Source organism: Corylus avellana, chromosome 3 (genome assembly GCF_965113065.1).
Source record: "Corylus avellana chromosome 3, dhCorAvel1.hap1.2, whole genome shotgun sequence".
In the NCBI taxonomy this organism is placed as follows: Eukaryota; Viridiplantae; Streptophyta; class Magnoliopsida; order Fagales; family Betulaceae; genus Corylus; species Corylus avellana.
In genome coordinates, this window is record NC_142492.1 from 2445121 (window position 1) to 2457644 (window position 12524).

Below are 12524 nucleotides of genomic sequence, written 5' to 3' on the forward strand. Positions count from 1 at the left end.
AATATGTTCACAACGTGGCAATATATATATATATATATATATATATATATATATACCATTTAAACTTATAAAATTTAATATAGACCATAAAATAATTTCTCTCCATTTTAAGATCTTAATCCATTGTGAAGTTGCGCAGCGTGTTCAAAATAGATTTTAGAGTTAAAGACGCTTTAGGGTACATGTGGTTTAACATGATTCAAATAGATCTCTTGATTTCAAAAACTATCTAGATGGTACTTGTATATATCCAATAAATAGTACTTTCGTTCATGCATGTTCCGTTCCACAATTTAATAGCGTTACCCCCAATGGCCATGAGAGTGGTTCGGTCACCCCATACCATCTATGGGAATGGCCAAATCACCCAATAATAATAATAATAATAATAATAATTTGTTTTATTTTAAAATAATATTAATAACCAGTAAAGCAAAAATGCAATTAATAGCGGGAGGTAGCATTACTAAATAATGAGCAGACTTAAATGGAATAGGATCCTCGTTTGGCCCTTGGGGTGGCCAGACCACCCCAGACAGGCCGGTCTGGGGTGGCCAATGTGGGTGGTTCAGCCAACCCCAATGGCCAAACATTTTTTTTTTTTTTTTAATTTTTTTCGTTTGGACCTTGGGGGTGGCCGGACCACCCCCATTGAGCCTGGAGGTGGCTTCGGCCACCCCAAATCAACCGCCTGGGGTGGCTCTAGGCCCAACGGGGGTGGTCGGATCACCCCCAAGGGCCAAACGATTTTTTTTTTTTTTTGACATGTCAGCACAAAAGTGGGGAGGGAGATTCAAAATAGTGACTTCTACTTCATTAAGTATGGTTCCAACCGATTGAGCTACCTGGAAGTGGCCAGACCACCCCTAAGGGCCATAGGGTGGCTTCGGCCACCCCAGACAAGTTGTTTGTTTGGCCGAAGCCACTCTAGCCCCCAACTGGGGTGGTCTCACCACCCCCAATGGGGTGGTCAACTACTCCTTATTTTTTATTATTATTATTTTTTTTAATTTGAAATAATATATATATATTGTTAGTAAGGCAGGTGTTCCATTCGTGACTTTAGGATTTATAAAAAAAAATTATAACCATAAACTGAATATTTTTCAATCCAAAATAAACTAAAGATGATCCTATTCCGACTTAAACAACCCCAAGAAGAGTAGAAGAGGAATATTTATGGTGCAGACCATCACATGACAAATTTATGTGAACCTGCAAAAAGACAACAAAGAGGTTGGCATAGAGCAAACAGATGGAGTTTTACTACTATTACATTAAAATAGCAACCAAAAAGTTGATTTTTTATTTTTTTATTTTTTTTATTAAGTATAGATCATTTTTCATATATATTTAAGTAGAAGGAAAATGATAAAGACAACTTAAACCCAACTTTTCTCTTTAAAAAAAAAAAAAAAAAAAAAAACTGCTTGTAAAGGAGAGAGAGCGCCTTAAACTAGAGAGAAAAAAAAATTTGGTTTATAAGTTGGATCAAAGTTGAATTTAAGTTGTGACTGTATCACACCTCACAATGGTATAAATTACCAGATAATTATATGTCATATGGTAGGATAAATTAACATACGTGATGTCATGCCATTTCTATGTGGTTATATCAAAATAATAATAATAATAATAACAACATTAATAGCATTATAAATTAACAACAAATAACATTATCAATTAATTATGCCATGTCTTGTCATATCATATGATAAATTTGCAACAGAACAATGTCTCCCTTTCCTTGCCGTCATATCAAAAAAACAATAATTGTAGCGATGATAGACCGCATCTTAAATTAGTAACATTATCATGGTATATGGTATAACAATCTAAGTAGGATTATTGACGCCGCTATAACGGAGAACAAAAGAATAATAAAGGATTAACGTCTCACCAACCAAATAAATATGGAGTTTTACAAAAAAAAAAAAAAAAAATTAAAAAAAACAAAGCAATTACAATTTTCAAAGAACAAAATCTTTTTTTTTTTTTTTTTTTAATATCATAATATGTTTTCGTAAAAGTACAAAAGAGGCCTAAATTGATAGATGCATACGTACGGTTAATTAAAAAACAATTTTATTGAATGGTTGATTAAAGAAAGGGTTAAATACTAAATTAGTCCCTAGGGTTTCACAACTTTATTTTTTCCCCCCTGGGTTTTCATTTTTATCACAGGAGGTCCCTGTGGTTTTGATAAGTGACCAAATTAGTCCATCCGTTAGTTGACCGTTAGTTGACCGTTAAACTGGACACGTGGACCAATCAGACGTCGACACGTGGCACATATATTAATTTTTTTTTTAATTTTTTTTTAATTAAAAAAAATGTTTTTTTTAAAAAAAAAATTAAAAAAAATATATTAAAAAAAAAAAAAAAAAAAAAAAATCGGAAAAAACTGGGGGTGGCCGAGCCACCCCCTTGGCAATTTGGGGGTGGCTCGGCCACCCCCTTTGGCCATGGGGGTGGCCAGGCCACCCCCATCTGGCCGGATGGGGGTGGCCGAGCCACCCCCTGGGCACCAGGGGTGGCTCGGCCACCCCCTTGGGCCCCAAGGGGGTGGCCGAAACCACCCCCGGTTCCCACTGGGGGTGGCTCGGCCACCCCCATGGAGCCTTGGGGGTGGCCGAAACCACCATTGGTACCCCCTTGGGGCCCAAGGGGGTGGCCGAGCCACCCCTGGTGCCCAGGGGGTGGCTCGGCCACCCCCATCCGGCCAGATGGGGGTGGCCTGGCCACCCCCATGGCCAAAGGGGGTGGCCGAGCCACCCCCAAATTGCCAAGGGGGTGGCTCGGCCACCCCCAGTTTTTTCCGATTTTTCTTTTTTTTTTTTTTTTTTTTTTTAATATATTTTTTTTAATTTTTTTTTAAAAAAAAAACATTTTTTTTAATTAAAAAAAAATTTTTAAAAAAAATTAATATATGTGCCACGTGTCGACGTCTGATTGGTCCACGTGTCCAGTTTAACGGTCAACTAACGGTCGGACTAATTTGGTCACTTATCAAAACCACAGGGACCTCCTGTGATAAAAATGAAAACCCAGGGGGGAAAAAATAAAGTTGTGAAACCCTAGGGACTAATTTAGTATTTAACCCTTAAAGAAATTGGATCCATGCATCAAGACAAAAATAAAGAGGGCACCTATGAAAGGAAAAAAGGTAGCACCAGGGCTACCTCTGTAAAGTGATGCGACCGATTGAGGTGGATTTGAATGGGTAGAAGACACCAAAAATTGCATATTTCCGGAATGGAAAGCTGCATGTATTGTTGAGATTGATTTGAATGGGTAGGCAGTGAAGGTGAAAGGGTATTAATAAGGGAAGAGGAAGACTTAAAAGCAGTCTCATTCATATGCTGCTGCTCTCCATTTATTTCTCTTCTGAGCTGGAGTAATGGTGCAGCTCACTGCTTTGGTGGGGGGGTCAATTGAATATTGGAGCTTCTTTCTGCTTTAAACTAGGGTTTCCAAGTCTAAATTTACTCCTTCACATGGTTTGGTTGCCAGCTCGGGGACAAATATTCAAGGGAAATTTATACTCAGCAGGAGAATAGGTGCAATAGTTACTCTCATGGATGAGATTTGGTGAAATAGTTACTCTCAAAATATGTGATATACGACGACTCTGTTTGTCTTTTTATGGTATGAATATTACACGAAGTGATCTTGTCTTGAAGGTTCCTGACCCGTCAATTCACATGGTACTGGATTTAACTTGCTTTAAACATTCAACATGTATCTCCACCCAACTAAATAAAACCTCTACCTATTCCAGCTCAGGGTTTTTTTTTTTTACTTGATTTTTGAATGGAAGATTGCAGTTTTCTTGTGTGTGTATATATATATATATATATATACACATTATTTATTCGTGTTATTCGTTTTAAATTAAAATTAGCAACTAGCGATATAAATGAGAAGTATAAATAGAAGGAAGAAAAAAAATTCACATAAGATTGTCCGTTTCAAATAGATCTTGAATTTCACAAAAATTTAGTTAGCTTAAGAGTTGAAGATGTGGGATTCATGACGTACTTCAAATCACAAATAAATCCCGCATTTTAGGCTGCTTGAAGCATTTGAGACTTACAATTCTCCTTTCTTAAGCTACTCAAAATTTAACACAAAGTTAGACAACCTTTGATCATCATCCAACAACAAAACCCTACATACAAGTTGTGAATCAAAAACGCGTTATTTACTTTTTTATAATTGCGATTAGAATATAATTAGCCATCTAATTTTTTTTTCTTTTAGAGTAACGCTAAAAGTATTATAACTTTTATTATAAAGTTATGTTCAAATTGATGTGGTAATCTATAAATGGTAAAATAATTAAGCAAAAAATATATTTTATCCTTTTTTTTTTCTTAAATAATTTCAACAATTATTAACCTTATAATTAGAAAAAAAAAAAAAAAAAACACACACACACACATTAATATATTTGGACAAAAAAAACGTACTACTTTTGGCAGATATGGTAGAATAAATGCGAGGAAGAAAGAACAGAAAATATTCCTTGAAGGTCACCAGTCAGCAGGCCATGTGTCATGCAGGTGGGTCGCTTTCGTGTATATATTAATGAGCAACATAGACAACTCAATTGTCTTACGCAGTACAAAAGTCTTCAAACTCACCTCCTACACACCAACCTGCTTTTCCTTTAAGCTTGCCTCTACGCATGCGCCCATGTGGTCCAATTAATGTACGTCGATTTTTCCTTACGTAGTTCTAAAGCCAGTCATGTTTTTTTTTTTTTTTTTTAAGGGAAAATATCAAATTAATTTAGTTTGTGCAATTTCAATTTAGACACTAAATTTTAATTTATAAGTTCCAATCTCAACTAATTATTGAATTAATTAACGGTATATTACGTTAAACCAATCAATTAATTTTACGTAGCTCTCGTTTGACATGTAATGTACTAACTATATGTGCTACATAACATAGTTATTTTAAGAGTAATGTTATATTTCACAACTATTACATAGCGCTGACATGACAGTTCCAACTAACCTTTAGAATTTAGATTAGTCCTTATTTTTAAAGAAGAAAAATCTAAATATTGATTGTAATTATTACATCAATATTATGAGATAATTGTGAAATATAAATGTGGAGATCTAATTCTTCTGTTAGCTCTAGTTCTAGTTTACCACCTGACGTGGTTAATTTTGAACAATTTTCTGTTGAATGTGATAATGATTTTAAATTTGATAAATGGAATATCCCCAAGCTTTCTGCTAAAGATGTTTGTACTACTTCTTGGTTAAAATCTTCTTTTAAAACTGAATATTCTGTTAAAACTATTGAACAAACATTTGCTATTTCGGGTAATAATCAAACTATTACCTTGTTTAATAAGAAATCTGCTAATGATTCTCTTGCTAAAGGTTATGCAAACTTCCTAAGCATGTCTTTCCTAGACGCAAAACTATCCACACATACCCTTGGCCTAACACACAGTTCCTTCTTCACGCCATATATATATATATATATAAGAAAAACATTTATAATATTTTAAATTTATTATAGTATAATTATAATTTAAAATAATTATGTCACGTGGCACTTACTGCATGTTTATTCTTGTCAAAGAATGCTGCGTGGCATTAGTTGATTGGTCTAATATGACATACCATTAATTAATCAAAGGGTTAAATACTTTTTTGCTCCCTATGGTTTAACAATTTTATTTTTTACCCCCTCGGTTTTATTTTGTATCATAGATGGTACTTCCATCTAAATTACGTCTAAAATTTGACGGAAAGTCATGTCAGTACCATTAGAAAATTGACGCGTGTCCATATATTAATTAAAAATATAAATTTTTTAAAATTAAAAAAAAAAAAAAATACAGGGGAAAGGGGTGGCTCCTGTATTTTTCTTTATAATATTTTTATTTTAAAATTTTTATTTTTATTTTTAATTAGTATATAGACATATGTCAATTTTTTAATGGTACTGACGTGGCTTTCAGTTAAATTTTGGGCAGAAATTAGACGAAAGTATCATTTCTGTTTTTTGTGATTATTGAGGTATCATCTGTGATACAAAGTAAAACTAATGGGCAAAAAATAAAGTTGTTAAACCAAATAGGGTCAAACGTATTTAATCCTTAATTGAATGGTAATTACTTGATATTTTTGTGAGTCTCTGCTTTCTTTTTCAATGGTGCCTTGTCCACTCTCTTTATTATAATCTGATTGGGCAATTTATACCCTTGTTAAGTGCAACTTCTTTGAGTCATCTTCTTCCAAAGTAGCGCATTCTCTGTAAAAGTTTGATCAAACTACAAAAGCCTGCAAATTCACCAAACAAAAGAGAAAGAAAAAGAAAAGAAAAAAAAAAAGTGATCGAAAAGGGTACTCTTGGTTTCAGTTCTTCAGCTCACATTCAACAATGGCAGACCTCGAAAAAGATCCAAATTCAATTAAACTCAAGTTCCTGAAGCTTGGTTATCACTGCTCAATATCCAACGCCATGTATCTCTTGATTCCGCTCCTCACCCTGTTTTTTGCTCATCTTTCTGCAGAAGATTTTGTTCATTTCTTCAGCCACCTCAAGCTCATCCACATGCTGATCATTACAGTAGTAATCCCTGCAACCATTTACTTGATGGGTCGTCCAAGAAAAGTTTACTTGTTGGATTTTTCATGTTACAAGCCCGACCCGACTCTAATCTGCAGCAGAGAAACGTTCATGAAAAGATCAGAGCTCACCGGGAGTTTCTCTGAAGAAAGTTTGGCGTTTCAGAAGAAGATCCTGGAGAGGTCAGGGTACGGCCAGAAGACATATGCCTCGAAATCCCTGCTGGATGTCCCGAGGAACATGAGCATTGAGGAAGCGAGAAATGAGGCGGAGATGGTGATGTTTGGAGCCATTGACGAGTTGCTGGCAAAAACAGGGGTGCAGTGTAAGGATATAGGGATTCTTGTAGTGAACTGTAGCATCTTCAATCCAACCCCGTCCTTGTCTGCCATGGTTGTCAACAGGTACAAGCTCAGAGGGAACATTTTGAGCTATAATCTTGCTGGGATGGGCTGCAGCGCTGGACTTATTTCTGTAGACCTTGCCAAACGCCTCTTGCAGGTCATCTCAACTCACTATATACACGTCATTTCTAACAATTTTAAATGTTTAACTACATGCAATTTTACTAAACGCTTAACTGTGTTTTTTAAAATAGCGTTTTCAGATCATCATACGTTTTAAAGTCGTTATTTTTAGTGAAAATTTCACTTAATTCGATCTCATGGATTGTCATCATTTTTGCATTGTCCTCTTTAAAGTTCAATTTCTCTCAATTTAGTATATTGAATTTTGAATTTTTTTCAATGTCCCAATTCTATTATAATTTTTTATTAAATTCCAACAAAATTCCCAAAATACCCCATTTGTTTTAGGAAAAAAAAAACAAAAAATAAAAATTACAAAGATTATAGCGTTGGTATGAATTTAACGGTATTTACAAATATATCCGTGCCTCAATCTTTGCCAAAAAAAAAAAATAATAATATTTAAAAAATTAAAAAAAAAAACAGGGATATTTTGAGAATCTTGTTGGTATTTAACACAAAATTCTAGTGGTCGGGAGATATTGAAAAAATTAAAAATTTAATACACTAAAATAAGATGTTTTGAACTTTATGGATGACATTACAAAAAAATGTGACAAATCGAAAGGGTAAGTTTTTAAGTCGCATGTTTTGAAATGATATTGCTCTTGATTTAACCTTTCACCATGTAATTATCATGATCAGGTGCAACCGAACTCCTATGCCCTAGTGGTGATTAAGGCATTCATCCGAATTTAAAATTATTTACAAAAATCTCCATGCCTCAATCTTTGCACCCAAAAAAAAAAAAAAAAGGTATTTTGGGAATTTTGTTAAAATTTAACGAAAAATTCTATCTAATAGAAGACATTGAAAAAAATTCAAAATTCGATATATTAAATTGAGACGTTTTGAACTTTAGGATGAACATTATAAAAGTTGTGGCAATTCAAAAAAGTAAGTGAAGTTTTCTTATTTTTAAGTAGCACGTTTTGAAATTACAAAACCAACCGTATGAATATATGATTACATTAATGCTCTTGATTTAACCTTTCACCATGTAATATTTGATCAGGTGCAACCGAACTCCTACGCCCTAGTGGTGAGCATGGAAAGCTTGACTCTGAATTGGTATTTTGGCAATAACCGATCAATGCTCATCACAAATTGTCTCTTCCGCATGGGTGGGGCGGCGATCCTCTTATCAAACCGATCAACTGACCGCTGCCGATCAAAGTACCAACTCATTCACACCGTTCGCACGCATAAGGGAGCAGACGACAACGCTTACAACTGCATTTTACAAAAAGATGACGGCGCCGACGCAGTCGGCATTGCCCTCTCCAAAGACCTGGTAGCCGTGGCCGGCGAAGCCCTTAAAACCAACATCACAACTCTGGGTCCGTCGGTGCTTCCCATGTCCGAACAACTCCTCTTTCTGGCGAACTTGGTCGGAAGAAAGACGTTGAAGATGAAGATAAAACAATATGTTCCGAATTTCAAGCTGGCTTTCGAGCACTTCTGCATACATTCAGGTGGGAGGGCGGTGGTGGAGGTGGTCGGAAGGAACCTCGGACTCTCCGAGTGGCATTTGGAGCCGTCGAGGATGACTCTTTACAGGTTTGGGAATACTTCCAGTAGTTCTGTGTGGTATGAGCTGGCTTACTGTGAGGCTATGGGCCGGGTCAAGAAAGGCGATCGGGTATGGCAAATTGCATTCGGGTCAGGATTCAAGTGCAATAGTGTTGTGTGGCGTGCATTGCGAACCGTTGACCCGGCAAAGCAGAAGAACAATAATCCGTGGATGGATGAGATTCACGAGTTTCCTGTTCATGTGCCTGAAGTTTCACCTATTGCTATGTAAATCTTATTTCCCAATTCCCATGCAATATATTATCTTTTTATTATATTTTTTTATTTTCTAAAGTTGATGTAACTTTTAAAATTATTATTGAACTAGAGGGATTTAGTTCAATGGTAATTTTAAAATTCATATTAACTTTAGAATAATATAAGGATGATAAAGAGATAGTATATATATATATATATAGTATTACTCAATATGTAAACCCTCTATAGATATGTATGCATGTATCTTATATATGTAAAACCTAATTAACATTTCCTATAATCTTAGGGCTTCCTCGTTACAAATATCATAAAGGCCACTCACCCGTCTTATAATTTTCAATTTTGAGAAAAAATCAAAATTAGTTCTTGAGTTTTCAATTTCAATAATTAACTTCTTGGATTATTCACGTTTTTCAAATTGATCATTCAATTAGACTACTTAAGGAGAGGGATGGGGACCATCCAGGCTCCATCCCCCTCCCTAGAGTTACTCTAGGAAGGCTAGCACCATCATACCTCTCAGGTGGGAGGTTGGTTAAGCCACCATTGAAAGCCTCGTGGAGGTAGTTTAAACCATCCCTCCAAGTGATAGGATGGTCTAGCCACCCTAAAATTCTCCTTTGAGATGGCAGGGACTCCAAGCACAATTATGATTGTTTCGACAGCGTGTGATAGTGATGTAGATCGAGGGACCTAAAGGGAGGTTTTTGGAAGTCATGTCCAGATATGGGTTTAGCTTGTTTGGACACGCCATCGATTGAAGGAGTTCTTGGAACTCGCGTCCGAACACGGAGGCTAGCCGTCTGAACACCTCTATGTTAATTATGCACATTTTAAGTGTCTGTTCGGACAGGGGTTTGTCCCATCCAGCTTCATAGGATTACAATTCTAATTCTAATCAGTAGTTTTATTAGGTTTATGAGTCTTTGGGCTATAAATACATGCTTATAGCCTCTAGAAACGCATATTTAGAATATTAATGTGTTTGTTTAATAAGAATTAGTTAGAGTTGAGTTTTTTCTTTGTTTTCCTTCAAAACCTAGAGAGTATCTAGCTTTTTAATAATATTTCTTAGATCATTTGATAGAATCAAGATCTAAAAATATTTATCCGTTGCTTAATGTTGTTATTCGCTGCAGTCTACTAAGTTACACTGCATCAGATAGTAATCAGAAATTGAAGATTGAATGTAAAAGGTAATGTATGAAGAGAGAAAATTAACGAAAAACGAAATAAGGAAGAGAAAACCCTAACCACCCCCAAACAAAACAAAGAATAATTATCAACTTGGAATTAAGAACTAAGCCACCAAATCGGGCTTAAATAGTTGAAGCAAACCGACTTTTTGACGAAAGTGGAAAAATTTGTAATTACTAAACAAAATCAAATTGCAAACATAAATAAAGATTCTACAAAAAAGCTGGCGAAATTCGAAAATCAAAGCCCTACTACAACGATAAAATAAATATTTTATAAAATGACTAAAAGGTAACTTAAAATAGTGATTCAAAGGAAGACAGCGGGCTTTGGGCTAGAAAACAACCATCATCGGTGGTCACGACGTGCGCACCAAAATAAAAAGCTTTCTAAATTAGGGGTTCATGTGCAATTTTAATAATTATAACTAAAGTTATGCCCAATTTATCGTCTGTGATGCAATATTGCCTCAATTATACCTCATTCTATTGATGTTTGTCAATTATTGTCAATGACGTGGCAATTTGAACAATGGCATCACATTGACAAGTGTGACACGATAAACTATTTATGTGGGCTTTGGGCCCTTAATTATTTTATTTGAATAGCATAAAATCTAAGGACTAATTTCTCTCTTTTGTCTCAAAGAGGTAACTTAATTGACAAGGATCACGCTTAATGAAGCGGAGGTTATTAGTTCGAATCTCCTTCTTATACAAACATATAAAAATAAAAAAATAAAAAATAAAAATTTCTCTTTTCTATTATATTTTATAAAAGTGTTGGTTTTGAGATTTGAAATTCCAACCATTTGACAAATACTGGAGCGATGGAGTCATGGAAGGCTCACTTCCTCACTGGGCTTCAACAACCTAAGCCTTGGCCCATTCGTCCCATTTACCATTGCGGCCTTAATTTCATTTCAAATATATATATATATTGCAACTTGCAAGTGTCCTCAAAGTTGAACAACCTTTTTTTATGCTAAGCCCATTAAGGTATTGACTATGCCATAGTCTCCAGCCAACTCCAAGAAGCTCTAAACCCGTATCTGTAATTAACAAATATACCCTTTTCTTTTTTAAGAAGAAAGAAGCGGTAAATTCTCCTTTAAAATCGTGTAATTCTAAAAAGAGAATTTAATAATAATCAAGGTTAATGATGATTTTTTTTTTTAACGAATTATCTTTTCATTGATATAACAATTAAATTAGGTAAAATGCTTTGTACAATCCTAAAGTTATGATTTGAAATCTTCACAACTCAAACATTATTTATGACATACACAATAGCCTCTTGAGCTATTATAAGACAATATCTATGAAAAGTAACAGTTTCTAACAATTTTAGATCTACAGCAAATTCTAACGAATCATGTCTCTATCCGCTGTCAGGTCTTTAATTCTCTAACTTTTTATTATTATTATTATTATTATTTTTTATTTTTTATCTCCGCTATTAGTGCTTTATCAATCGCAATCCTATTCACTATCTTTACCATAGTGACAATTCTTTTTTATGCTTAATAACTTCTCTGTCATCGGTCTATGGTTTGTTCTTAGAAAATGAATTATAAGAAAACAAAAGACCGACTGAAAACCAATTCCGTTATTCTTAAAGATTTATGAAAATAAAACCTAAGAAAACGAATAAATTTTTACCCCATTGATCGCTACTAAAAGCAGATCTAGTGCGAATACGTTCTTATTTAAAAACAACAAAAATACAATAACAAAATCCAACAAACCCTCATGCATTCCACACGCCACCGCCGGCCAGTCATACGCCGCTAGAAAGCACCCCGAGCACCGTTGACACACGCGCTGTGGTCGATCTACAGTGGAGGCGGGAAAAAGGAGGGGCAATCGGGCAAGGGGGAAGGAGAAAGGGGGCGAAGAGGAGGGAGTCGTAACTCTCCCTCCCCACTCTACTATGCTCTCTTTCTAGGGTTTGACGACTCTCGTTGCATTTCCAATTGCTAGGTGATAAATTTTAATCGTTAATGATGATTTTATAAGCCACATCATTCTTAGAGTGACGCAAGGGAAACACGAGAGTGACTTGTAGCATTACTCTTAAAAACTCAATTTTTTTAAAAGAAATAAAAATAATAAAATACTGATTATTATAAGTATTGTACCCCTCCCATTTTTTGAAATATCTTGAACGGTTCAGAGCAAATTATATACTTTTCTGCCAAAGTGGCTGTTGTACTGACCTACATGTTTCAGCACTCAGATAATATCCATCCGACAACAACAACAACAACGCAATGGCAATGGGGGCCTACAGATCCCCATTTATATCTTCAGATTTACTGCCATATACCATGCACTGAAATTTGAAATAAATAAATAAATAAATGTTGATGGGTGGGAAGAGGTAAGGAATAGGGATGGGATTTCCGGA

General features: G+C 35.1%; 1 protein-coding gene across 1 annotated transcript; it reads left to right on the forward strand.

Annotated features, from left to right (window-relative positions):
• Nucleotides 1-6195: 6195 nt before the first annotated feature.
• Nucleotides 6196-9116, forward strand: LOC132174683 (3-ketoacyl-CoA synthase 2). Its single transcript, XM_059586323.2, has 2 exons — nucleotides 6196-7101; nucleotides 8143-9116. Exons 1-2 carry the CDS (start codon nucleotides 6412-6414, stop codon nucleotides 8929-8931), a joined length of 1479 nt encoding a protein of 492 aa, XP_059442306.2. The 5' UTR covers nucleotides 6196-6411; the 3' UTR covers nucleotides 8932-9116.
• The last annotated feature ends 3408 nt before the right edge of the window (nucleotides 9117-12524 follow it).

Coding starts and splice junctions, on each gene's coding strand:
- LOC132174683 (XM_059586323.2), top strand. CDS start 6,412: ATGGCAGACCTCGAAAAAGATCCAAATTCAATTAAACTCAAGTTCCTG. Junction 7,102..8,142: donor TTGCCAAACGCCTCTTGCAG/GTCATCTCAACT, acceptor ATATTTGATCAG/GTGCAACCGAACTCCTACGC.